At 30.9% G+C, this 26,806-nt stretch overlaps 1 protein-coding gene across 1 annotated transcript in view; it reads right to left on the bottom strand.

The window, feature by feature from the left end:
- Positions 1-8,321: 8,321 nt before the first annotated feature.
- LOC118179280 (bifunctional purine biosynthesis protein ATIC) overlaps positions 8,322-26,806 on the bottom strand; it is a 54,178-nt gene continuing 35,693 nt past the window's right edge. Inside the window, exons 12-17 of the mRNA XM_085824963.1 lie at positions 26,665-26,757; positions 23,258-23,331; positions 19,381-19,489; positions 16,622-16,681; positions 12,845-12,940; positions 8,322-8,595 (exon numbers count right to left, since the gene is read on the bottom strand). Coding sequence (XP_085681089.1) covers positions 8,476-8,595; positions 12,845-12,940; positions 16,622-16,681; positions 19,381-19,489; positions 23,258-23,331; positions 26,665-26,757 — 552 coding nt within the window. The 3' untranslated portion in view covers positions 8,322-8,475. The remainder of the gene's footprint in view (positions 8,596-12,844; positions 12,941-16,621; positions 16,682-19,380; positions 19,490-23,257; positions 23,332-26,664; positions 26,758-26,806) is intronic.

The raw sequence follows: 26,806 nt of genomic DNA, 5'->3' as shown, positions 1-26,806 counted from the left end.
TTTCTATACTACCATAATTGTCTGGCAAGTTCTTTTTATGTTATTTGATACCTTACTATGTGTTGTATATTGTGGGTAAGTTTCATAAATTTCTACATGTAACATTTTCAGTAATCGTGATTTTTCCTTAATTTATGATAACCAATGTATATATATATATATATATATATATATATATATATATAATTATTTCAGTTAAACTGTGAGATTTTACCAGGAAACCTGGCGATTTCTCGCACAGGCGTAAATAATATCGGCACAGGAGAAGGGTAAAACAAACACTTTATTATTCGTCAAACTCTTGACAAAAAATGCACGTACTTCGTCCTCACAATAACACCGACTACTTGTGGTGGAAATTTAAGAATGATTTAGCAATAAATTTAAATGACAAAGAGTATTGCTAGACGACTTAGGCTGACTTGGCAACCTACACCTGTCAACAGACTTTTAACTAAACGGCCAGAAGGCGTATCAGCAGTAAAAAGAGAATAGCAATGTGCGTTAAATCACGCTCTGACTTTCTCTTTTCCGACCGTTAAAATACTCTTCTTCATTTTAACTTTTCATCCTAGAGAGGAAATGCGAGGGGAAGTTGAGGTGCTCAGAAAAGAAAGATTATTCTTAAGTGTAAAATTTCGTAATTTAGTGTACTTATTTTTTGATAAATATGAATAAAATTTAATCAAATCTTTGAATAAGATTTATATTACATTATAAATTAATTACCTCAGTTTATAGATTTACTAGTGCATTACTGACGTTCGTTTTTAGTGGTAATGAAAATACTGTAAACTAGGATTTCACATAACTAAAATCTTTAAATCTTTGCAATATATAATTGAAATACATTCGCGGGCTGTATAAAATTGCTTATGAAAGGGATTAATTTTTCATTTCCAATAGCATTAGAAGTGGAACATTTGGATGCATGCACGAGAAACGAATATTGTCATGTGTACAGAAACTTACTTTTTGTCTCACTTTACAGCCACAACTTGAAAGAATTTTTTATCCTTGTCACATTCTGCTTTTTAGCTAGTTATATCGGCAGAAAGTCTTGATTTGAAAATGTTGGACTATTCTCTCTGTTTTCACACCAACACATTTCCGTTAAAATTTCACATGGCCATGCACTTTATTCCAAAAATTCCTCCTTCACTACCGGTTTCCCATCAACCCCCCCCTCATTATTCGCATGCAGGTAGGAAGTAAGACCTACTTTCTAAACTTCCATGATTATTCGCTCATCTCCACGATACTTCTTCTAACTTTTCCCCCTCCCAACGGTCATCCCTATGATAGCACCATGGAGGTAAGAAAGAAAGGAGGAGCCAGCCCGGCACTAAGACTGAACACTGCTCCGAAGCTTCGGTCTCCGGATGGGGTGTTTTTTTGCTTACATTCTGAAGCTCCTTTGACAGCGCTTCGATAGTATTTTGACACATGACAGTTCCATACAAATCGAAAAATGGAACATAACAGAAACATTGTGTGATGGATAATAGCAATTTGTACAGTTTAGTGACATTTACGCAAAAATCCTATCTTGGCTATTTTTCGATAACTAAGAACAGAGGTTTTGATTATGAATTTGTTTTATAAAATTCTAAGTTGTTGAACTACAAAAACATAGATTTTAGCGAAAATGTATGCTTAAAGAATGAAAAGTACCTTAAGGTATCTTTAACCCTTTGAAGGGCACGGGTATATAAAATATACAGGATTGTCAATTTCTTAACCTCCTAAAAAATGCTAATTTTTCTTCATCAAAAGCTGTAATCATAAGTTTCTACTGTTTCCTTTTAATTCTAAATGGCAGCACTACCCTATGAATGCTCAATATTTTGCAGTCATGAAATTAATATACCTCTTTCAAAGGTATCATGTTCAAAATCTTTAAATATATGACGCACACACGCTGAATTCTTTTATATTTACCGCATTTCAATCAAAACTGATAATTAAAAAGAAGTATCAGTTATGCGTTTTTAATACTGGTATATAATATATACTGGCACTCCTACTGAGAGTACCTTGCCAATAGATGGCAACACCAGGCTTCTCCTTCTCTACTCTGTAAGATGACAGAATTTCTTTATATTATAATAGTTTATGATGCAATAGTTTGTTTATGATTAATTTATAAGTTGTTTAGGATTCAATATTAAGTTCATGGGGGCATGGGAAATTTACTGACCCTGTGCTAGGACTGAATACAAGTATATTAGCTCCTTTTTATTCCGCTCGAGTTTCTCATTCGTCTCTGTTTAGCTAAAATTTTTATTTCAGCACTTCAGCCAAAGAATTTTAAAGAATTTGAGACAAACATTCAAACAGATTCTTAAATTTAAGCAATATTCTTAGACACAAAACCTCTTTGAACTTCTGTTTCTGATTAATCTTCTATGATACAGCTTGTTTGTTTTAAGGGAATGTATGGCTAAAGCGTTTTCCATCAAATGACTTGCGAAATTTGAATTTATTATATAACCATATAGTCATTATAATAGTAGCTCGAAAGGAAAATATTTTTACTTCAGCTACTAAAACCGCTGCTGTAACCTACTGGTAGCTCACTATCAATGTTTTGTCGAACCTGGTTCTCGATATTAATTAACATAACCGAAACTAGAGTTTTATTATATACATTTCAAGAAAAAAAAATATATATATAATAATTGAGAATACAAATGCAGATCTGATTCAATATCTAATTTAAAACTAATGTTAATTAAAATATCATAATTTTTGTGATTGGGTTGACTATTTTTGAGGAAGACTGGGCTTTGATTAATTGCAAGGTATAAGAAAATTATCAGCCAAGCTGGTCGGTTGTCTTTATGGAATGAATTTTACTAGAAATCGACTTGTCTTCAAGTTATGCATATAGAAAATCACGAGCCTTTTAGTTACAAAGTTACTTTCTATGAAAATATACAAATTTTTTCGAAGCAAGAATTTTTAAGATATTATTGCTTTAAACTCATGCAGATGAAAATCAGTTTTTAGCATGTTAATTTATTATTAAGAGTTTTAAACAAAATCATAGTATTATAAAAAGTCTAATAAAAAGAAATTTTTCAATTTGTAACTGAATTGCGTTTTCAAAAAATGTTGCACTGCGTTGATCAAGTAGTTCATTTCTCTCCACCCTCCAATAAGTACCTAAAATAACCATTGCCGAAATGTTACTATGCACAAATCCTGTTTGATAATAAAGTGAAAAAAGATGCAAATGAAAAGGAAATACTATCTGGTCATTGCATAAAAATAAGCACTGTTTTATGTGTGTGGAAGTTTAATTTACAAAAATGCTGATGTTAATGCACTTATTTAACTACAATAACCAGTAGATACTCTTTGTATTACTGCTTGCTTAAAATTGCATATAATATATAAATTAATTAATACCCAAATTGAGATAAAATTGTACAAAAAAAAAAAAAAAAAAAAAAGAGAGAGAGAGAGAGAGAAGCTAAGGAAGGGACCCTTCAAAATTCATTAAAAAATAATTTACTAATAATTGTAGATATCAATATAAGCTAGTGATGTTAATATGGAAACATGCGTTAAGAAATTAAAGTGCTGGGGAATGAAGGGGAGTCAGATATTAACTCTCATCTAGCACATGGCACCGAGATTGGGAGGACAGGGAAAAATTAGGAAAAAGATACTGATTCACAGAGGAAGGAAGAGTGGACAAAACTTCCTTTTGGACAAAAGGACTTCGCAGCCAAATAACCTTAGATACCCTGATACTGTTTCTAACATTATCTCTATTATCATTAGTGGCACTTTTACTTTTTTTCATTTGTGCACTGGAAAGTTTTTTTTTTTTTTTTTTTTTTTTTTATACTTTTTTTTTTAACTGTCTTTGTTTCTACCTTTCAAATATACATACATATATAATTTCAAATTTCATACTATTTATTCATTATTATTAAATTTAGCAGAAATTTTTCTTAAGTTATTCTTATGAAACTGTAATTTCAACAGCAGCCACAAATAAGATGAGATCCGTTGTTTTATTTTATTATTTAACTATTCCTCATTAATTTATTAAATTTTTATATATGTCTTTACATTCTATTGATTTTTAATTTTAATTATTTAACATTTCAATTATGAATTATTTTAATAAATATTTTACATATTTATTTACTCCTCTTTCCAATACTTCCTTTTTACTTCGTACAAGGAAGTTAAAAATCGTGAGTGATACTACTGCCACAGATTTTAATAAAACAGTTTTATTATTTTATGGACTTTCAAAAATGTCACTTTCATTGTAAGAAAGTTAAAGCATATATAGGTGAATGGACTTATTTTTACTACTATTTGAGCATACATGCTAATTATAAATGAGCGAATGGCAGATTACTGCTTCTTTGAACAGAAGACAGAAGACCATCAATAGAGCAACCGCACCATCATTACTTTACAATTGGTTAATGTAACAAAACAAAAGTAATTAGAAATGCTGAATACATAATACAACTTAGATAATTTAAAAAGTAAAAATAAGAATAAGATATAGATATAAAGTTGTAGTGTAATTCCACTGTGTAATTCTAAGTTACAGTTGAAAGTGAAGAAAGAATAAGAACTAGTAAGCGAATGATTGCTTGAGTTCGTGTACAGGAAACAACAAGTAAGACGGGTGAAATAACCCTTTGTTATTCCAACTGAAGTTTAACAAAACTCCATCTTAGAGTTGCACAATAAAGCAGACACTCGAGCTTGAACTTAAAGCCTTCTGTAAGGCTCAGGAACTTCTAATTTCAGAAATTAAGCCTTGCTTACAAACATTGTGATGCCACCTATTGCATGGTGTGCCGGCAAGCCTCCACATTTATTAACATCTAGTCTGTTCACTGCGACCGCTCAATGACAGAGCGAGATTGACCACGACAACCGGTTTTCGGTCTCTTGTGCTGCTAAACTCTGAAGGTGTAGGGCGGGCTTCTGTCCATCCTCAGCGCGGATGATGCGTGTCTGCAACCAACTTCTTTTTCGTGCCTTTCTGACGACCATCTCCATATAGTTTCAAGAGAATGCATTTTATCAAAAAATAATGGTATGTGATATAAAAATTCAACTAAAATCGACCTAGATGCTGAATTCTGCGGTGAAAAAATGATGTTTTATGACTTCAGATGTTCTTGAAAGGAAATTCCATGCACGTGTTGAGGCTTGATGCTAATATTGGCCTTGTATTTCCACAAAAATATATTGGAATAAGAAGTCAAACCAACGTCCTTCGCTATAAAAATTCAAATTTGTTATCATGTAACCTTGTGCAATGAAGATGATCTGAGATTTAGCAGATTGGAACTTTACGCATTTTGTGCACAAAAAATTAGGACTCGAAATAGTAGGACTGATTCTTACTGCTGCAGTAGTACGTCATATATTGTCTTCTGTCTGGCTATGTTTTCTTGATTTATATTAGTATTAATTTAAAATTTCACAATGTCAAAATATAATAAATTTCTCGTAATTCACATTATTTGAAGTGTCATCCTTTGGGGGCAAGTTACTTTCTCTTTTTTTTTCAGATCACACATTTCATCCTGCACGTTATCCAGTAATTCTGGCTTATCGCACTATTTAATATTTCACATGGTAAGAATTACAATAACAATAAGACTTCCCAATTATGATAACAATTTCCCATTGCCTTTTTTCATAATTATTTTGTACTAACTTTTTGTAATCAAGGAAAGATTTTAGGCTTATTTGGTGCCAATTATAAAAGCAATGAGTAGAATATGTTAGGTTACTTTAGAACTAAATGAAGAAACTACTGCTAATGGTTTCCAAATGTCATAAAAAATCACCAAATCCATCCATATTTTACATCTGAGAGCTAGTATGTATTTCAGCAGCATATTTTCAATTTACGATAGTCCAAGTTAAATAATAACCGACAGATAAATATATAATTCATTAAAAAAAATTAAGGACTGAACTCTACTAAAGATGCCCGATTATTCACACATTACCTGTATTTCTTTAAAATATCATCTATTTAGTGAAAGAACTTCAAATAAAATTTGGAATTCAGTGTTTATTTTAGTAGATATCTACTGTTATGGATTTAAAGTGTGATGAAATAATAAGAAGGACTGGGTTGGATTCTATAGATTCCAGTCGTATAAATGCATGCGACCTCTGAATACATTTTAATATGTATTTGTTGCAAAAAAGGATGCCTGTAGTTTCTAGAGACATAAAAATATGTACAGAGTTTATGGATGTGATGGCTATTCAAAGGGAGGAATAGAATGAATAAGTTGGAGCTCTGTATTGTATTGTATGCCAGTACATTGGGCCCATGACTAGGGTAAAGTGGAAGAATTTCCCACATTAATACAGTCAGTAAATTTAGTTTGCCATCCAATAGCTGGAAGCGCTATAGTATTCTGGTTTAGATTATGGTGATAGTGCATCATCAGTGCAGCAATAAAGGATCTTTTCTAGTCGAACATAGCCACTTGGTGAGGAATGATTATTAAACACTGTAGACCAGTTTGCAGGACAGCTGCAGAACTTCTCAGGTCTTACTTATTTCACTCTATGCTCTGGAAATCAACTGCAGTGTATGATGATGCTGGGTCATCCAGCTTAATATTGTGTGCTTCTACCAAATGTTTTCAATAATGTGCTTGTTCAATTTTAATTGTTATTAAATTGTCAAGTTTTAATTGTTAATCTTATGGCTGGCTTCAGTTAATGGATTTGACTAATTTATTTATTAGCTCATGTTAAATCAGTGTGCCAGAAAACTGAATGCATAAATGTCAGTCTAAAATGTAATATTTAGATGTCAGTACATTTGAATTACAAAGTATAACCATAAGAAATTTATTGTAGGTATCAATCTTTAGATTTCAGAGAGAAAATAAACATAAATTTGAATTTTTTTTCTTTTGCATTGTTTATGTATGTTTTGATAAATATTTAAAGTAAAAGTGAAAATTTAGCTCATTTTATTCTTTTGTTAAAAACATTTCTAATAATAATAAAGTCCAGGCCCATCAGCTGGATTAAGATTGTGCATTTGGTTCACACAGAATTTGAATAAGAGACCACAGTTATACATTATGGCAAAGTACAAGGTAGCTAGCTGCCTAAGAGAAAGGATGCTTTTCCAAAGATCTTCTTTTAAAGGAAACTGGCTGTCATAAACATCACACATTCAGAAAACCACAAAAACTCCCATGCAGCAAGTTGTTCACCAGGACTTGTACCCAGGTTGAATTACCAGTGTTCGGTGATTTTTACTGGTGACAAGCCAACTGACGAGAAGAAATAAAAGTTTTTGTTATGCAAACAGTCACAAAGGAAATTGTTACTATTCCTATTATTACCATTACTTTCAAGATCTCACACCTGCAAACTAAATCCTGTTTCTTACAATACAAATCTCATCTTAAACAATGCCAGATAGACAGCATTCTGAAATTCCCCTAAATATAAGGTACTTATGTATTATCCCACTGACAGTGAAACTGTTGCCAAGCAGAGTGATTTAACATCAATTATGCATAATGTTGACATAACAACACACTCACAGCATCTGCACTTTTGTTTGATGTAACCCCAATTGATTCTCAATATGCCACTTTTTGTTTTTGTGAACAAGGACATATATTAACTGATATTTTTGCTATTTTCTCTTGCATCTTGAGAAAAAAAAGAGAGAGAGAGAGAGAGAAGAGTTCGAAGAATGCAGAATCACATTTGAGATTGCACTGTGGTTCATTTAAGCCTTGTCAACAGCTGGATATGTCAGACAAACAATAATAAATTATAACAACCATCTGCAGGAAGATTTACTTATAGTCTCATAGCATTCTTTAAACAGCTCTCAACAAAATTAAAGGGCTTAACAAAAAGTAAATTCCAATTTTTGAAGTGCAAAATTGAAGTAGGTCAAATGCTGATACTTTATTAAATGAAAAAGCAGCAGTTCCTTCAGAATTCTAGAAGAACGATTGGTACAACTTTTTTCTTGGTTTGATGATAGCCAGTTTTCATGGTTGACAGGATAATATGCAAGTACCAATATACAAAGTTTTGGACACTTTTCTAAAAGTTCAGCAACTGACTTTTAAAAAGGTATCCAGAAGCTTTGCAAACATATCAAGACACATACAGCATCAGAAGCACAGCACAAAAGGCTGAAAAAAAAATTATCCTAAAATTTTACATAGAACATGTACATAAGATAAAATATACAACAAAGCTGAAAATTTTCTTTCCTTGGACTTTGTTACAGAAATCCTAAAACGATGAAATAAAAAGACAATAAATTTCTAAAATAGAAAAATATATTTTAATATTTAACATCATATTTTTTTCCATTTAACTAGGCAAATTATTAAAAAAAGACTTCTATCAAAAGTATAAAATATTAAAGTACATAGTCAAAGGCATAAGCTCTCAAATCAAGAACATTGGAAATATTCAGTGATGAAAAAGGCGCAGATTGCTGTGAATCAAAACCATTCCATACTCATCGCAGGCAGATATCACAGAAGTATCATTTGTAGAGCCACCGGGACTCACCACATAGGAAACACCACTCTGAAACACAGAAGATCAATTAGCATATTTCAACAAATACCATACATATTTCCATGCATAAGCCAAAAAATTTGCTAAAATTTTTTTCAGCAATTTTTTATTCTACTGAATTTTTAAGTGTTCAGAATTATTTGCAAATAATTTGATCTCAAAAATGATATTATTGAGCAAAACAGTTGAAAAAAAACATTTTTTTTATTTTATTTAATAGTAATTTAACTTGGGAGAATGCATGCTCCATTTTCATACATGAGGACATGCATAGGGTACATTTGATCCCACCATCAATATATTATATTCTCAAATTATTAACGGCTTAAATATGTTTTGTACAGTAAAATCTATTTTTTTACATTTCTGTTACATTATTTAAGCAATCTATTTATTCCATATTTTCAAATAATTATCCACAAATATCAACACAAACATGAAATTCCTCAAATTATATTTATCACAATTAACATAAAAATTATATTTATCATAATTAATATAAACAATTAAATAGTAAAATGCAAAAAAAAATTTAAATAAATGATAACTTTATTATTTTTCTGCATCAAAATATAAATGTTACTAGAATTTTTTATAATTATTATTAGATTAGCTATTTTCCTTTTTTTCTTTTTTTCCTAATACATAAATGATTTAATGATTTATTACTCCTCGTATATCGTCTAAAGTAATCTTATAATATTTTCATCAGAATTAATATAAAATTCTGAAAATTTAATAATACACAAAATTATTTTGACTAATTAGGAAAAAATAAATTCAATTAATGTATTATAAAAATTAATTTATATAATATGTTATCATATATATATATATATATATATATATATATATATATATATTTAACATTTTTAATGCATCAAAAGGTGTGATCTTGCTCATTAGTTTCCTTTTTTATTCAAAAATGACTTCATTTAATTTTTAGAAAGCGCACAGTGAGGATAAGTATATCCAATAAAAAAATTTACATGCCACTTCAAGAAATCACACGAGGATGCGCATGGGGTAAATATAACCCCTATTTATCATTTAACATAATTATTTAGCAAATAAAGAAACTAGGAATTTGAAACTTGATCTAAATTAAAGATGACAACTACTGAAGAAATGAAGTGACAGTAACTCATGGTTTAAGAGAAGCATTCCATTTTATGGAGGTGGAGTCAAATAGACCCTATGCGTGTGCTTACCGGTTAATTTCTCAACATTAAAATCCATTTGTGATTCTAGCAATTTTCAGAAATCTCTTTCTACTACACAAGACACTACGTGAATGGCATTATTCCTTTATTTTACCATTAACATCATCATCTGCTCTGTAGATTATATCATTTTCAATTCCATCCACAGCATCCCCACTGTGACATTTTATGAATGACTGGTCGATTGTTTCTAACCCATTTTTCAAACAGACTCACCTTCAGCTTGTCTAGCAGGTCTAGTTATGTTAGATTGCACTGTCAACACATAGTTCAGTTTCGAGAGTTAAATTAATCTTGTATGTACATGGATTTTCAACTTTGTGTGAATTTTCAAAGCCTCTTAGCCAATTACCTTTTTTCGAGAATAATGCGAAAATTATCATTAACTAAGAACTAAAACAAAAGTATTTATGCAAAATACAAAAAGAGAATTAAAATTCCAAGAGATAAGGCAAAAATGAGAATGTTTTTTATCCACAACAATACATATGTAAACATCACACAGTAAAAAAACAAAAAGTTCTGTCCTCCTTCACCTCCCCCCAAGTTTGAACACTGTTTGAGATCTCTTATACTATTTATACTTGTTACTTGTCTTTAATGCCATTCATAACTTAGTTTCTTCATTTGTAATGATGTTCCTTCTTTGATAAATTACAGTGTTAAATTTTTTTTTGTTTTGTTTTATTGGCACACTGGTTTAATCTATATAACCAAATAAGTGTATTCTGTAGATTAAATATCTTGAGAATACAAGTAAATATATATATTTAAATAAAATGTTTATTTCCATTTCTTGTGTTTTTTTTAATTGACCGGTGGTGGGTTATGAGAATTTTAACAAAAGGCTTGCACTTTTATGTCACAAAAAAACAAAATATAAAATTTTAATTAAATGCTTTTAAAAAAGAGACAATACAGATAATTGCATATGAATAAGAAAACATTTTAAAATTAAAAAAAAATCTTTACATTTTAATAAAGGAATCAATACCATAGAAATTACAGAAAGAGAGGTCTACCTATAATTATGCCACACATTATTTTCTTTTTTTATGTCAATTGATTTTCTACAAATTTCAAAGGCTGAGCAATGATTTTTGATAAAAAGAAGTTTTTACAAAGCATTTAGGATTAATTTTTTTTAAACATCTTCCTTGCAGAAAAGGTTTTTAAGGTTTTATTAAATTCAAAAAATATTCTACATTCACAGAAGATATTATTTTGATACTGAAGAATAAATCTACTATAAATAAATGGCATTTTCTAGAACTTAATTTAAAATTTTATGTTATTTACAATGGATCTGACCAAATTAAAATAAAGCCAAACGAGAATAGAAAGAAAAGAATGATTAACATTAAATATGATTCTGACACTTAGCATACATGTTTTCATGGAGTTAAATAAGCAAGAAAACAAAAAGAACAAGAGGCTTGAAAAGGAGAGACAAATTCAACAGAGTTCATGCTGACCTCCTAAAGCTTATCAATGGAATCAACGATGGACATTGCCTTCTATTTTACTGTAATAAATTGGTTCTTAAATGTATTTGTTGTCATAGCTTTCAAATCATAAGACTAATCTGTATTTCATTAAAGAAAATAAGCAAAAGACTATAGAGAACAAGGTAGCATGTACCCTGACTGACAACTTTATTATGACCATCCCATCAACATTTGGTTGGGTCACTTATTGCCTTCAATATAGCATTGCTTCCTCTTTGCATGGACTCTGTGAGATGTTTATAGTTTGATGACACTATGCTTGATGAATAGACTTTTCAATAACGTGAGACAAGATGGTTGTGGATTAAGATGTTTGAATGTTCTTTCAGTTTCTTTCCATAAATGTTCAACAGAATTGAAATTTAGGGATTGTGAGTGTGTGATAAAGGGCTTCAAAGCAAAGTAAATTCTCCTTCATGCTCCTCAAACCAATCCTGTACAATACCTGCACTTCGGCATGATGCATTATCTTGCTGAAAGTAGCCATTTCTATTGGGATAAACCATCAACATAACAGGATGCCCTTGGTCAAGCAATGATGTTTAGATACAACGTCTTATTCAGATATTCAAGAACATATATTAAAGAGCCCGCAACATAACTGGGAACATTTCTCAAACTATCACATTACTTCTACCAGGCTGAAGCAATGCAATTAGCATCCATCTTTTGCACTGCTTCTGAAAACTTCTCACTCAAACCGCAGAATGTAACTGAAAATATGATTCTTCGGACCACATAGCTTGTTTTCAATTATCCACAGTCCAGTACTTGCACTTCTGAGTGAATCTGAGCTTCTTCTTTCAATATTTCTGCTTCTGAATATTTTGTCTTATTTGCTTCAGACAGCAACAGTGACCTTTGGCTTCCACGTCCCACATGATATATTATACAGCAACCAGTGTGTTCGGAAATCCTTTAAGATGATCCTTGATTAAGACATACTGCAAATTATTTGAAAGTTAACATTCTGTTCTCTTTGACAAGTTTAAAGACCTTTCAATTCTTCCCAAACATTTACCAGTTGGACCACAAGCTGCAAGTTGAGACTCAGCTTTTTATTGGACAGTTCAATCTTTAAACTCTGTAATCGCAACTGTTGTTGCATATTTCACACATACAGCAGTTTTGTGGATACTTGCTCCACAGCTCTGAGTTCCTACAATCATCACACATTCAAAGTCCGGCAAATTGCACCCCCCCCAAATGTTCACAAACAGTTCATCTATATAACTGTTACAGAAACTAAGCTTTTTTTTTAACTAATTTAATTAATTGATAATTAATTCATTAAACTAATGTTTTACTATCCTAGCTCTCTAGCAATTACAGTGTGATGCTATAGTTAATTTGTTTATAACTGTCAGATGGTCATAATAATAAAGTAGCTGTTCAGTGTATAAAAGAAAAACAAATCAGATATTTGTACACAGTCAAGCCACATACAGGAAGGTTAATTTACAAAAGCCAGATTCCTAAAAAAAGAATAATAGCAATTTTACATGCAAATAAAATCACAATATTTACCTGATAAGCACGATCTATATTATCTCTAAATGGAAAGAAGGCATCGGAGCTCAGTGTTACCCCTTTCAACTGCTTGATCCACTCTGCTTTTTCAGCCTATATACAGAAAGAAATGATTTAAATGAAGGAAAATGGCAAAGTATTAATATGCATATACAGTACATATCCAACAATTTTCACAGCTTCAGATCAGTTTAAATTTTGGGGATAACAGCTCAGGTTTTAAGTTTTCCCTTTCTAACTACTACATTAAATTTTGATTGTCTGCACATAAATAAGGGCCCACCAGCGGCCGAGCAGTAAAGTTGCTGAACACTGGTAGTTCGGTCCGAGGTTCAAATCCCGCGAACAGGCTGGTTGCACGAGCGTTTTCGTGGTTTTCCCCATGTGTAACGTGTATACGAGCCAGTTTCCCTTAGAAAGTCCTCCATGAAGGCATCCTTCCCTTTGGGCAGATAGTCTGTGTGCTTTGCTGTAATCTCAATAAACCAAAACCAGTCTGCACATAAATAACTAATCAAAACGCAGTTGTCTTACCTCAAGAATTATTTAATGAAGATTTAAAGAATGCAAAACTATACATACTAGAATACAAAACATTTTTTAAATATAATTATGACATTCTATGCCTTATAATACCAGTACAAGTGAAAAATGTTGCAGAGAGTAAAGAGGATACATGTTAAGAAATTTTTGAAGTAAAGAACGCTTTTGAAAAATGCATTGAAGTATTTTAAGTACAACAAATTGTACACTCATCAGCAATATTTCTTTGTAAATAATTTTTAAGCTTTCAGATGTAAGACAAACAAATATACTGTTTACAAAACCCCTACACTAATTCTGCTATTAAATTTTTTGCATATGCAACTGAATTAAAAACACTATCAGTAATTAATAAAAAGTACTTGAAATTTTGTTTTATTGATGCAGAGAAATATGATGTCATACAGCGAAAGCAGCGCCCTCAGCTGAAGTAGAAGTTAAATGCTAGATGGGAATGGCACATTATGCCATATCCTTTGATTTGTAGAATTTTCCGTATGTTGATTAACTAATTAACTGTACATATTGTAAAAAAATATTTAACTCAAAACCTTGTTGAATATAGATCAATTATAGATATAGATATGATGTTCTTCATATAGAAAGATTGGTTTTAGATATGGTAGAAGCTTCGCCTTAGAATAAAAAAAACCCTTTCGCGACATGGTGCATTGGCCGCGAACCTTTGGTCAATTTAAAAATTTGCATTTTTTAATTTTGAATTAGCACTTTGTGCGAAGACAGCCAAGGTAAGCCTGTATCTTCTATTTTTGGTATAGTGGAAGATCTTATTGCTAAACTGAAATCGAAACGAAAGATATTGAGGACCACAATGTCCAAGATATTGAAGAAAATTGAAATTGAATTGAGTAAAGATGATAGTAGTATAAATGTAAATGTATTAGAAGAAATTTTAGACCAGTTAAACGAAAAATCAAAATCCTTGATTGATTTAGACACTCAAAAAGAAAGAGAATTGAAAGTCAAAACAGACGAATTTGAACTTGAAATCACATCTGTTTTGGAAAACGTAGAAAAAATTCAACTATGGCAGTTTAGAGGAAAGAAAAAGTTGAAGGAATAGAATAAGCTTGAAAAATCGGACAATGCAAGTAGGGACATTTCTAATGAAACCATTACAGAATCCAAAAGTGAAAATAATAAATTCACTAGTCTTCCAAAATTAACAATCTCTAAATTTTATGGTGATCCTTCAAAGTGGTTAGAATTTATAGGTCAGTTCAAAAATGCGATTGATAAAAATTCGAATTTATCAAAAATAGAAAAATTAATTTACTTAAAAAGCTTTCTTGGTGGCTCAGCAGCCAAAGCTATTTCTGGTTTCGCTCTCATCGAAAATAATTACGAAGCTGCTCTTGAACTGTTACATTCCAGATTTGGGCAAACAAACATTTTAATTAATTCACATTTAGAACAACTCTTAAGTATTTCACCTGTTAGAAATCCTAATGATGCAAACGGATTAAGAAAACTTCTCAATCACACCAAAGTACAGATAAATCTTGAAGCATTAAAAATAGACTGATTCCTATGGAATTTTTTTAACACCTTTAATTTTGAAATTACTTCCTTATGAATTTGTTCTTGATTATAACCGAAAAATTAAAGACAAAAATTAGGATTTAAAAGGTCTGTTAGCCTTTTTGAGGAAAAGTATTCAGTAGAAAATGCACGGCTTCTGTTAATTGTAACTCTAGAGAGAAATATTCACAATCGGAAAAGTATCTGCCCTTCAAATATAAACATTCTCCAGCCATAACAAGCAAGCCGTCTACGCTTCAGTTATTAGCTGCGTCAGCTGAATCACAGTGTCTGTTCTGCAGGAACACAAATCACAAATCTGCGGATTGGGAAATTTTAAGTGTAGAAAAGAAAAAAGAGATTTTGAAACGGGAAGCACAGTGTTTTCTTTGTTTGGGTCGATTTTACTGGATTCAAAATTGTAAACAAAAAATAAACCCAAGTAAAGAATTAAAAGTTGGAGATGTTCTTTTGGAAGGGTCTACAAAGTCCAAACTCTTATGGGAACTTGGTATGGTAGTTGAGTTATACAGAGGACCAGATCAACATGTTCATTCTTGTTTAATTAAGACATCCAAAGGACAAAATTAAATTAATACAACTCTTATATTCTTTAGAAGTTGTGAACCAACCTGAGAATTACTGACTTTTTTTCCAACATTTGATGAAAACTTTTTGAACTTATTGATTATTCAGTAATTTCTTATATTCAAGTGATTAATTTGTTTTATTTTATATTTTAGTAGATGTTCAAGAAGATTTTTTTCTTTTCAATTAGCTACAGTAAGTAATTGTAAGTATTTTCATTTCATTTGGATTTGATTGTTATTTTGTTTAATTGTGTATGAGTTCAGGTGGGGAGTGCAGAGAAATATGATGTCATACAGCGATAGCAGCGCCCTCACCTGAAGTAGAAGTTAGATACTAGATGGGAATGGCACATTATGCCACATCCTTTGATTTGTAGAATTTTCCATTTGCTGATTAATTAACTGTACATATTGTAAATAAATATTTAACTTAACCTTGTCGAATATAGATTAATTATAGATATAAATATGATTTCTTCATATAGAAAGATTAATTTTAGATATGGTAGAAGTTTCGCCTTGGAATAAAAACCCCCCTTTCGTGACAATTGAATTAGCCTCATTTTCTTTGCTTGGTTTTATGATTTTATGCCCTCAATTTTTTTAACGTGTTTTTTCTAAAAATCTACCCTTTTTCAGTGATGTAAAGAAATTGTTCTGCAGAATATAAACAAACCAGTTAGGAAGCACATTTAAGTTGGAAATCGGAGTCTATAAACATTATGAACAAATAAATTCTATACACAAGTTATTCATCATAAATTCAAATTAATTGTGGAGATGCACAGTGTGTCTATACTATAAAAGTAAAACTGACAAATGTGCAGAAAATGCTAAATGACTTGTATAAAAAGATGTATTCACTTCTTCAATAAAAACAAGTATAGAATATATTTTTCAAAATGTTTAATTGCGTATGAAATTTAATTATTTCTTTTCATCCAAAAATGAGCACAGATTACAAGCATTTATAAATTAGGAAGTCACAGATTACCAAAATTCTATTATTTAACTGAAAAACTCATAAAAGAAAAATGCACTTTTATTTCATTCATGGTACATTTATTCTGCGAGGATTAAGTTATACAGTTTTGCTTACCTCAGTTAACAGATCAGGTGGATTAACAAGTGAATTCTGATATATTTCAAGAGGCATATCCTGCAACATAAAAATAAACTTAGTAATCAACATAAACTAATTTAACAAACCCTTACATGATAAATTCTGCTAAAATGTCATTAAACTTTGATTCCAAAGTTAAAGGCACATACGTTCGGATATACAGTGGTTCACATTTGTTTTCGGATACTTGCATTTTTCAGTTTTATTTGAAAATATAATTTATTAAATGTTAGTGAAATGACATTTTCTTTCACGTGTACTATTGATCAGTAAAAATAAAATAAATAAATAAATAAATAAAAACTTGTTATGAAAAAAATTATTCAAAATGTTTTTGGTTAAAAAAAAAAAGTTCTGAGATGAAGTCACATAAGTACAGTGGAACCTCGAGATATGAGCATTTCTATATAAGAGAAATCCGATATGAGGAAAGTATGAGCAAAAAAATTTGTCTCTAAATACAAGTATTGACTCAAGTAACAAGCAATGAGCCAGGCTGTTGGTATGCAAGGCGCCATTTCCCGATCCGGCTCAACTTAGGGAATCTCCTTGCCAGATTATTCGGTGTTCTTTGACCTACATGTTTGCGCATCAATTATTTATTACATTTAAACATGAAAATAATTATTTCACGATGCCTCTTAAGAAGACTGTTACCTCAGATAGCGCTGCGAAGAAAACTAAGCCATGGCCATTGAAATTAAGAAAGAAAAACAACTGTGGTGTAGATAAACAACTGTGGTGTAAGAGTGACAGACTTGGCGAAGACTTACGGCATTTCGACATCAACAATTTGCACTATTCTGAAGAAGCAGGAAGAAATTAAGAAACGGTATAGCCAAAGGAGTTACCGTTACTTCCAAACACTGTCCGAAACTCCTAGAAGATGTTGAGAAGCTGTTGTTGGTGTGGATTAACGAGAAGCAGTTAAAAGGTCGGTGTCGGAAGCTGTCACACAAGTAAACTAAGGTTATATTATTTAACGAGTGTTATTTATTAGAAAAATTGATTTTTATGTTTATATTTGGATTTCCAGTATTTTCAATGGGGAAGTTTGTTTCTAGATATGAGAAATTCGCTATACGAGCTCAATGTTAGAACGAATTAAACTTGTATCTCAAGGTTCCATTGTATTTGGAAACTTTGAACAAATAGTTCATATTTAATACACGCATGAAAATAATGGAAAATTCAACATTTCATTGGATACATTTTAGTTAAAAATACATTTTTCACATGCTTTGTCATGGACTCAATTAAATTTTCCATGTAAGAATGTTTCACTTTGTTCCATTTCTCCATAAGAACAGCTTAGTAAAACTTTTGAAAAAATATAGTTTCTTATTCTTGTTTTCCAACTGCCTCCATACATTTTCTATAGGCTTTAAGTACGGATAATATGGAAGAGTTTTTGTTAACTTCAGGAGAGATGTATAATAACTGCAAACAAACATTTAGGGCTGTATGTTCAGGATCCTTATCCTGATAGAACTTGATTGTATTCTGCATTCTAAATTTTACTCCAGATGCTTTTAAATATCATTTAATGATTTTATATATATTTGACTATTTATTATTTTCTATAATAACTAAATTTTCAACCCCAGAAACAGCATGATGTTGCCGAACCATTATGCTCCCACCCTTTTACTTAACAGTAGGCAATAGGTTTTTACAATTCATTTCTTTATTAGGCTTTTTCCACACATCAATTCATCCACCAGATACAAATATATTGAATCTTAACTCATCTGTAAATATAAGCATTGTTTCAATATTATAAATCTTTGCTTACCATGAATTCTACAAACACCAATTCCTTGTTTTCTTGTTGATAAAGAATTTCTTGTTTGCTGACTATCCATTGTATCCATGTGCATCCTAATGACTGTTCTAACAATTCCAGAGTTAACTTTTATTGGAAACTGTTCCCCTGCAAGCTTTAGAGCACTAAAGTTCAGATATTATTTGATTTCTCAGAGGATCCAAAATCCTTCGTGTTAGCTTGGAATGTAGTCTGGAATTGACAGCTTTTTTAACAGTTCCACGCCATTCCCACTGTTTTATAGCATCAAAGATAGCTGAGCATATTACACCAAGAATTTATTATATTATTTAATATTTCAAGTACTTTTACTACATTTAAAATGATAATTTTCTAGAAGTTGTGATTTTGTAATTCCTTACTATATTAACTTCTGATATAGGACTGCTTCTGATACAAGCTCTAATTTACAAACGCAAGTGATAATTCTTATGATGAATTTTCATTTACAACGAAAACATCATCTGCCGAAACATTTCGACAAAACTTTTGATTGTCTGAATCATTGCAAGTTACTGATTAACACTTTTTGAGTAAATTATTTTATTAAAAGAAATATGTTAATGATATTTATTCTGTAATAAGCAATGTTAAAAACCAAGCCATGTTCTGGTCTGTTGAATGGCAGATCCAACACCTAGGATTTCATCTGTATCTTATTCTAGAATGACAATGTAACAAGATTCGTTTTTCCATATTTAAGCAGACAAAAAGGGTACAAAGTGCTTCCTGACAAAAACAAACATTTTTCATTTTATAAGCATTTCATTTCTCTATTTCTTTTATATCCTGCATTTTTCAGAAACAGTGTTAAGTAATATCTACAGTTAAAGTATTTCAGAACCTATTGCAATATTAATTATATAAACTAAGCACACAATTACTTTCTTTATTCAGTTTCATTACTTACCTTCCCAATTGTACCGCTGACAAAATTATCAATGATGTTAGAAATTTCAGCCCGCTTTACACCTTTTTTAAATTCCATTTGTAGTACTTTAGGGTGATGGCGTAACCACCTATTTGATTCAAATTAAAAAAAAAAAAAATTATTAGAAACAAGATGAAACATAAGATGAGCTTTTTAATATGAAAACTATTTCAGTGAGAAAGTATTTATGCAACATGAAAGTTTCAAAATGGACAAAACTTTTTGTATGTACAGGAGGTCTTATCATTCAAAAAAGAGTTAATTCATAAGTTAATAGCATAAATTTCTTGTAATTTTAAGGATCAAAGCTGATTCTGTCTTAAGCTTCAATAATTCATTGCATTTCTAACAAAAAATTTAAATTACAATGAATACTAAGGATTTAATAAAGTCAATCTAGCTTGATATAAAGTTTAATTTAGTAAAATTCAATGTAAAATAAAATTGAAATTCTTAACAACAATTTTACAATGAAATTACAGTATCAGAAATTAACTTCTGTAAATGACAGTAGAATTTAATGGAAAAGTATAGAATGTTCTAAAAAAGAAGATTCAGAAGAAAATCTCTTTTTAATTTTTGATAATTAATAACTCTACATCATTTGTTATTAAAATGTTATTATAAAAGTTACAAAAACATTATTTGTTACATCACCTGCCATTAATATTAATCATACACAGAATCTGAATTTATAACACTCCATGGAAAACTTCTGAATTTTTATAGATATTGTAACTGAATTGGTTAGAAATTTTTGTTGCATTTTATTTTAAATGTTTACTTTTTAATATTAAAATTCATGAACAACATGTTTACAAGACAATAAAAGTATATGAAATTAAAAGTCATCAAACATTTGTAAACATCAGTTTCTAACAAACCTCCAAATAAGTAAAAAATGTTTCAGAAGAGATACTTAAAAAGATATATTAAAGAGTATTTAATATTTAATCTTGTATTATATGGTACTTTAGTACTAAAGTAGCAAGAGCATATGCTTTGGTGAAATTTGGGAATATTTTAAAATTAATTTGGCAAATATTAAAAACCCTATGGCAACCTTCAAAAAATGAAAAATCACAATATGGGAATATGATAAGCAACATTTATTTACCTTTCAGAAATAACATATATTTACATTTACGGAAGCCATAATTCAGCACTTGCTGCTATAAAAGAATCAAATATTTTGTCTCATTTTATCTACTACCACTGAATAAATTCTAAACATAAATATGAATGTTGGCCAGCCATTCCTCTTTGTCTTTTGTTTTACCATCTGAACGCAGCTTCAATATAAATATTTTCATAATAATAATGAATATGAAAGAATGAATGCTATCATGAAGAACCTAATTCTTATTTTAAAACTGATAGAAAGTTAAAAGTTCCCAACACTTACAAAGAAATTAATTAACAATAGAACGATATCACATGGTCAAAAGTGAGCATGAAAATAAAATATGTGGCACATTATAAATATCACGAAACATTATTGCTACTTTTCTAATTGAATATAAGTTAAAATGCTAGACATTTTAAAGAAAAAAATAATTACTGAATCAATGATATCACTTGGATTAAAAAAATCACAGCAATTAAAACAGTCTGAAAATTAAATTCTTCGCAGGATAAAAATCTGAGGACTATATCTGGTTGTAACGGAAGTTTTCCACAAAAAACATTCTTAATATAGTTAGGTGAGGAAAAAAAACATGAAAGCAGTATCTATAGTGAAGGTAATAATCACCACCCAAATCTATGATTTTCTGCCAATATTTTGCTAGTTTTTCAAATGCTTCGACCCAGAAACTTGGTAGCCGTGAGTCCAAAAACAGACCAACCTCGTTTCGGACATCCTGTGCAGAATGGAAGATAGCACCAGCAAGATGTAGTTGCAAATGGGGGGGGGGGAAGTAGACATCCAAAGGAGCAATGTAGGGGCTATATGGTGGGCGTGGCAAAAGATCTCGTTCGAGTCCATACAGAGTTCAGCCGGTGAATGCAGACACACGTGATCTTGCATTATCTTGATCAAATATTACCTTTTTGTGGTGGAACTCAGTTTGACATTTTTCCTGAATAGCAGCATCAACATGGACTAGCATCTCGCTGTAAACCTTACTGTTGAGGGTTTTACCTTCTTCCAGATAATCTTTGTGGATAATACTACCGCAATCCCACCAGATACAAAGCACAATCTTTCTGTTAGTCAAATTGTACCTTGTGATGCTGCCGATGGCCTCATCGAGCCCAAACCAACACCCCTTCAGCCTGTGTTGTTGAAGTAAATCCACTTTTGATCGTAAATAATGATCTGGTCCAGAATTTTGTCCTCGCATTGATATTCGAGCAGATCAGTGCAGGCCTAAACATGTCTGTCCTTATCTGCTTGAGTCAGCTTACGCGGCACACCAGCGAGTGAACTTGTAGTACATCAAATTTTTGCAATGCATAGGACTAATGGATATGGCCCTAATGTCTAATTCCTTAGCAAGCTCTCCAGTGGTTGAACGGATCATCTTCCTCAAGTTCTCTCAGGCAGGACTCATCAACATAAGTAGGCCGGCCAGAGCGTTCTGATTATTGAATGTGATAGTCCTTGTTTTCGAACTTTTGATACCAAACCTTCACAACGCGGTAGCGTGATACCTCCATTTCACACACCTTCTATATAATGATATTTTTTTTACAAATTTCACAACACTGCATTCTAAAACAAGTCTCTTTCTTTCAAATGCCAAAAATCATTTGACAAAATATGATTAAACATGCCAACGTGAACTGTTTGCGCAGATTATATTTGTGGCGACAGGAAACTTTCGTTAAAACCCAATATTTACTAAGCCTGGTGTGATAAGGTTACATAAAAGAAGAAGAGACTGAAGATTAATATGGACAAGAATGTCACGTGAGAATAAGCTGAAAATTATTATTTTTTAACTTACAAACACGTTTTCAATAGTTGTTAAAATAGTCTTTATTAAAATAATTAAATCGTTGGCAATGTTAAAAACGCAAATCATTTCATTTGCCATGAATTGCTCTCGCACGTAAAATGTATAGAATTTGATTTTTGGAGAGAGATAGGTTTTTCTCTGCAGAATTGTATGTAGCCAATTTTTTTTTTTTTTTTTTTTTTTTTTTTTTGCGTTCAATAAAATTTTTATGCTGTGTTTTGTTTTGAACCTGATGTCACAACCCAGGTTTTGCATAGCGGTTTCGGCCACTACACCACACTGGTGACTAATTTTAAGATTTTGGCGACTGAGGGCCACTGCAATCCTAAAGTAGCTTAAATTATGTATGTTTACAAAAATATTACATATGTCTACAGAAAATGTTGGGATGTTAAATAAATGAAAGCAACAGAGGTACATTATGCTATTGGTCAAATAATTACAGCTGATAACCACACTTATTAATTTGTAAAACATAAGGATTTCTTTCTACAATAATAAAATAGAAAGTATGTCTCAAACAAGAACATCCTTAATTTTTAAAATGAACTAGTATATAATCTTTTAATTTTTATGTCTCGTTTTGCTTTCAAAAAGATAAAAAAGAAATTAATTGCTTTTATATGCTATCTTTAATCTGTTTTTATTTATTTATTTATTTATTTTTATGTCTATTTATCTTTTTGCCTGAACTGAAATCCATAAAATTCTAAAATGTATACAACTTTATGTTCAAAGTTGAGTACATCTCTCATCTTCCACTACACTTCCACAAGATAATTAAGTCTTGCATAGCATTTACTAACAGATAAATGTTTCAAGAAAACCATAAGATATAACTTAGTGCACAGATTCCAGCTCAAATGAAATGATTTAAATTACTGCATGCATACCAAATATTTGCCTTCTCGCCTGCTAATCTTGTACAGTGAATACGTGATTGCTGTCCAGCACCAGTCCCAATTACCTAGAAATTTTCAGGTTCAATATAAAACAATACAAAATCTGAAATATCTAAAAGGCAAACACAAAGCCACCAACATAGAAGTGGTCAAATGAACAATAACATTTTTCAAAATCAAAAATAATTTGAGTCATAAAATGAATTCACAAAAAATTAAGAATTAAAAAAAAAAAAAAAAAAAGGAAAAGAAAAGAAAAGAAAAGAAAGAGAGAGAGACAGTACAATGTACAAAATTTAAAAATACTCATTATAGTCTACTTTAAACCAAGATAATAATTTGGAAAGCAAAAAACTTTTTGACAGTTTCAAGTATGGTTCAGACATAAAAATTTGTTTTTATTTTCTGTATTCCCAATTTATAGCTACTATTATGGTGCTGGTTTTGCTTATTCATTTTAGATTTTGTAACTACATGTTGGCATTTTTTTTTCTTACCATTTTGGAGCATATATATTTCTGAAATGGATTTTAACTTTAATTGATAGTCTTAAAAAGTATTTAAAAAAAAAAAAAAAAATAATCTATGATGTGGACACCACATGACTTCCTTATATGACCTATTAAATTACACACATTTTTTGCTGCATTTTGTTTAAACTTATTTCTTTGAACTATTCTAACTTACTTAATCAATTCCAGTTGAAAATGACATACAAAATTGTAAATTTTCAAATTAAATATTGCCAGTTACAATCAAAAAGCGAAGTCCACAACTAGATGTTATATCAGGCCTAGATATAAAATGATAACGTTCTATGGCTAACTGTTTTTGAATTGTGCGAGATATATATACATACATACATCCTACTGGTGATGCCCTGTGTGAATTCACTAATTCTATTAGAGAAAAAAAGAATTGAGAAACATGTTGTAGCAGTAGCATTCGATATTAATAAGGCATTTGATTCTGTGGACTGGCCCTCCCTCTTGCATGTTTTATTACAGATAAAAATTCTGAGGGATTGTTTCTGTTTATTGATTAACTATTTCATGATAGGAAAATTGCATTCTCCATGGAGGCAGCCACAGACACTAATCTTTATTATAGAATTGGAAAAGGCTGTCCACAGGGGTCCAATAGCGCTCTGCTGCTCTGGAATTTAGTTATTAATAAATTATTACAAGCACAGCTCCCTCCTGATGTAAAGTTGATTTGCTATATGGATGACTTAATGGTTTTAATTGCTGAAAGCTCATTAGAAAAATCATTCATTGAAATATCTAATATCACGTGAAAATTGACATAGTAAAAGAAAACTAGATTTTAATTTTATGAAGACAAAAATCCCTGTTTTTCCAAAAGGTGGGAAGCTCACTAGAAATTCTAAATTGAAATATAAGGGAGAAATAATTACGGTTGAAAAATGTTTGATACTTAGGTGTTGTGTTCGATGACAAACTGTCTTTTAAAGAACATTTTAATGGAATACAGAAAAAGACTGATACAATTTTGCAATACTATAAAATATCTTTCTTGGGCACAACTCTTACTATGAAGCACAACTCTTACTATTCTTGGCACAACTCTTACTATGTTCCACTCTTACATTTTATAAATGTGTGGTTGTTCCTACTGTAATGTATGGGATCAGAGCCTGGCGTGCTAGAGTAGCGGAGCTGCAAAGAATTAGAAACAAGTTAAATACTATACAGAGGAGCTGGCTGCTTGCCATAACTAGACTCTTTAGGATTGCCCCAACAGAAGTTGCAAATATTTTGGCAGCCATTACGCCTCTCTCATTAAAACACAAATTTTACTATATAGGAAACATACATGTATATTGAAAGAGGGAAGGTCTGATTTTTACAGTTATGGAGACGAATTGATTTTCAGTACAGCCTTCTCAGTTTTTAATTATAATTTATTACAGCCAAAGGAAAGACGCTCCATGTTCTGCAGGCTCTCTCTGACCCAATCAACAAAATTTCAATATGCAAATAGTTAAAATTTTATATTTTCAGTTGATTGAAAAACACAGATTCAATTTTAATTGGGTGAAAGCTCATACAGGATATAAAGGTAACAAGAGGGCAGATGCCTTAGTTAAAGAGGAGCATGGTGTTATGCATGGATGCATGTACAATAAATATTCAAGCATCCAGAAATAAATGCATTAACATTATGAAAAGTGATATCTTTGCTAAATGGAAGACTCAATGGAGTCTTTCTGAAAGAAATGCTGCATTTTTTAACTGAATAAGAAAAATTAAAACTATAAGTGACATAGACTTAAACCAACTGATTTCAGGATACGGCACATTTCCTCATTATTTAAAAAGATTCAACTTGCAGAACTGTGAGATATGTAGAACTTGTAATAAGATTGGAGACAATTTACACTTTATGATGGGATGCATATTAACAAGACACATTGAAGGTGCAGATCCAAATTTTATGAAAAAGTATACATTGTGCTATGAAGACAGCAAGACTGATAATGGAGATCATTAACAACAAAAAGGAGGCCATTGGCATTGATTGTAGATAGTGTGTTTGGTGCTTGTGATAATTTTCTTTTGTATTTTTAGTTCTTTATATTAACACTACATTTTGCTTAGATTTTTTTTTTTCTCTAGCTTTCCTATGTGTGTATTATTCCAGCAGCTATTTATTGAAAATGCTAGCTAGTTCTATTATTTAAGTTTCTTTAGTTTGCTTATATTAACCTTTTTTATTACTTAGGACTCTTTTCCGGTGCTTAAAGTATATTATAGTTTCTGATGAACAATTAAAACCTTTTATATGGGGCATGGCCGGGCACTGGAAGTCCTCATTTGTTGTTGAAATTGGTGTACCTCAAGTGTGGCCATAGGGTAATTTTATTTTGCAAGGAGGATTGGGCTGCACCCCCTAGTTCACACACATAGTAAGAGATTTTATGCATATTTCGTTAATATGCAAGAATGAAACCGTGTTGCTGTCCTGTACAAGATTTTCTGAAATTATAGTGTAAGAGCAAAACAGTGTAATAAGAGAGATAACTATACATAATACTTTTACTAACATGCAGTGTTTTATAAATATTCTGGCAACAGGAAATTGTACTTCGAGCTTCATCATATATAAATAATTTTCAGTGAGCATTACTCAAGAATGAAAGCTGCATGCAAAAATTGCTGTGTAAAGATCAAGCAATGAGTTATTAGTTACACTGGGATATGGCACACAGGAATCACACATTGAACTTGTAAGTTCAATGGATTGAATTACATTTTACCATAAAAAAATTATACCAAATCATAATAAAATTCATAGCATAAATAACAATGTTCAACACAACAGATCATAAAAAAAAGCCAAATATAGTTATGTAAATGAAATGCAATACAACATACTTGACCATTTTTTGCATAACAGACAGAATTGGACTGAGTATATTTCACAGCTAAAGTGGCGAGAATCAAATCACGGATACCATCGGCAGGAATCTTAAAAATAAAAATTCAATAAATAATTCTGAAACTGAAAACTTTAGTT

The sequence above is a fragment of the Stegodyphus dumicola genome, chromosome 10 (assembly GCF_044657685.1).
Source record: "Stegodyphus dumicola isolate Sdum_Otavi_A_Nest chromosome 10, ASM4465768v1".
In the NCBI taxonomy this organism is placed as follows: domain Eukaryota; kingdom Metazoa; phylum Arthropoda; class Arachnida; order Araneae; family Eresidae; genus Stegodyphus; species Stegodyphus dumicola.
The sequence above is the reverse complement of the archived record's forward strand: the minus strand, read 5'-3'. Positions and strand labels throughout refer to the sequence as shown.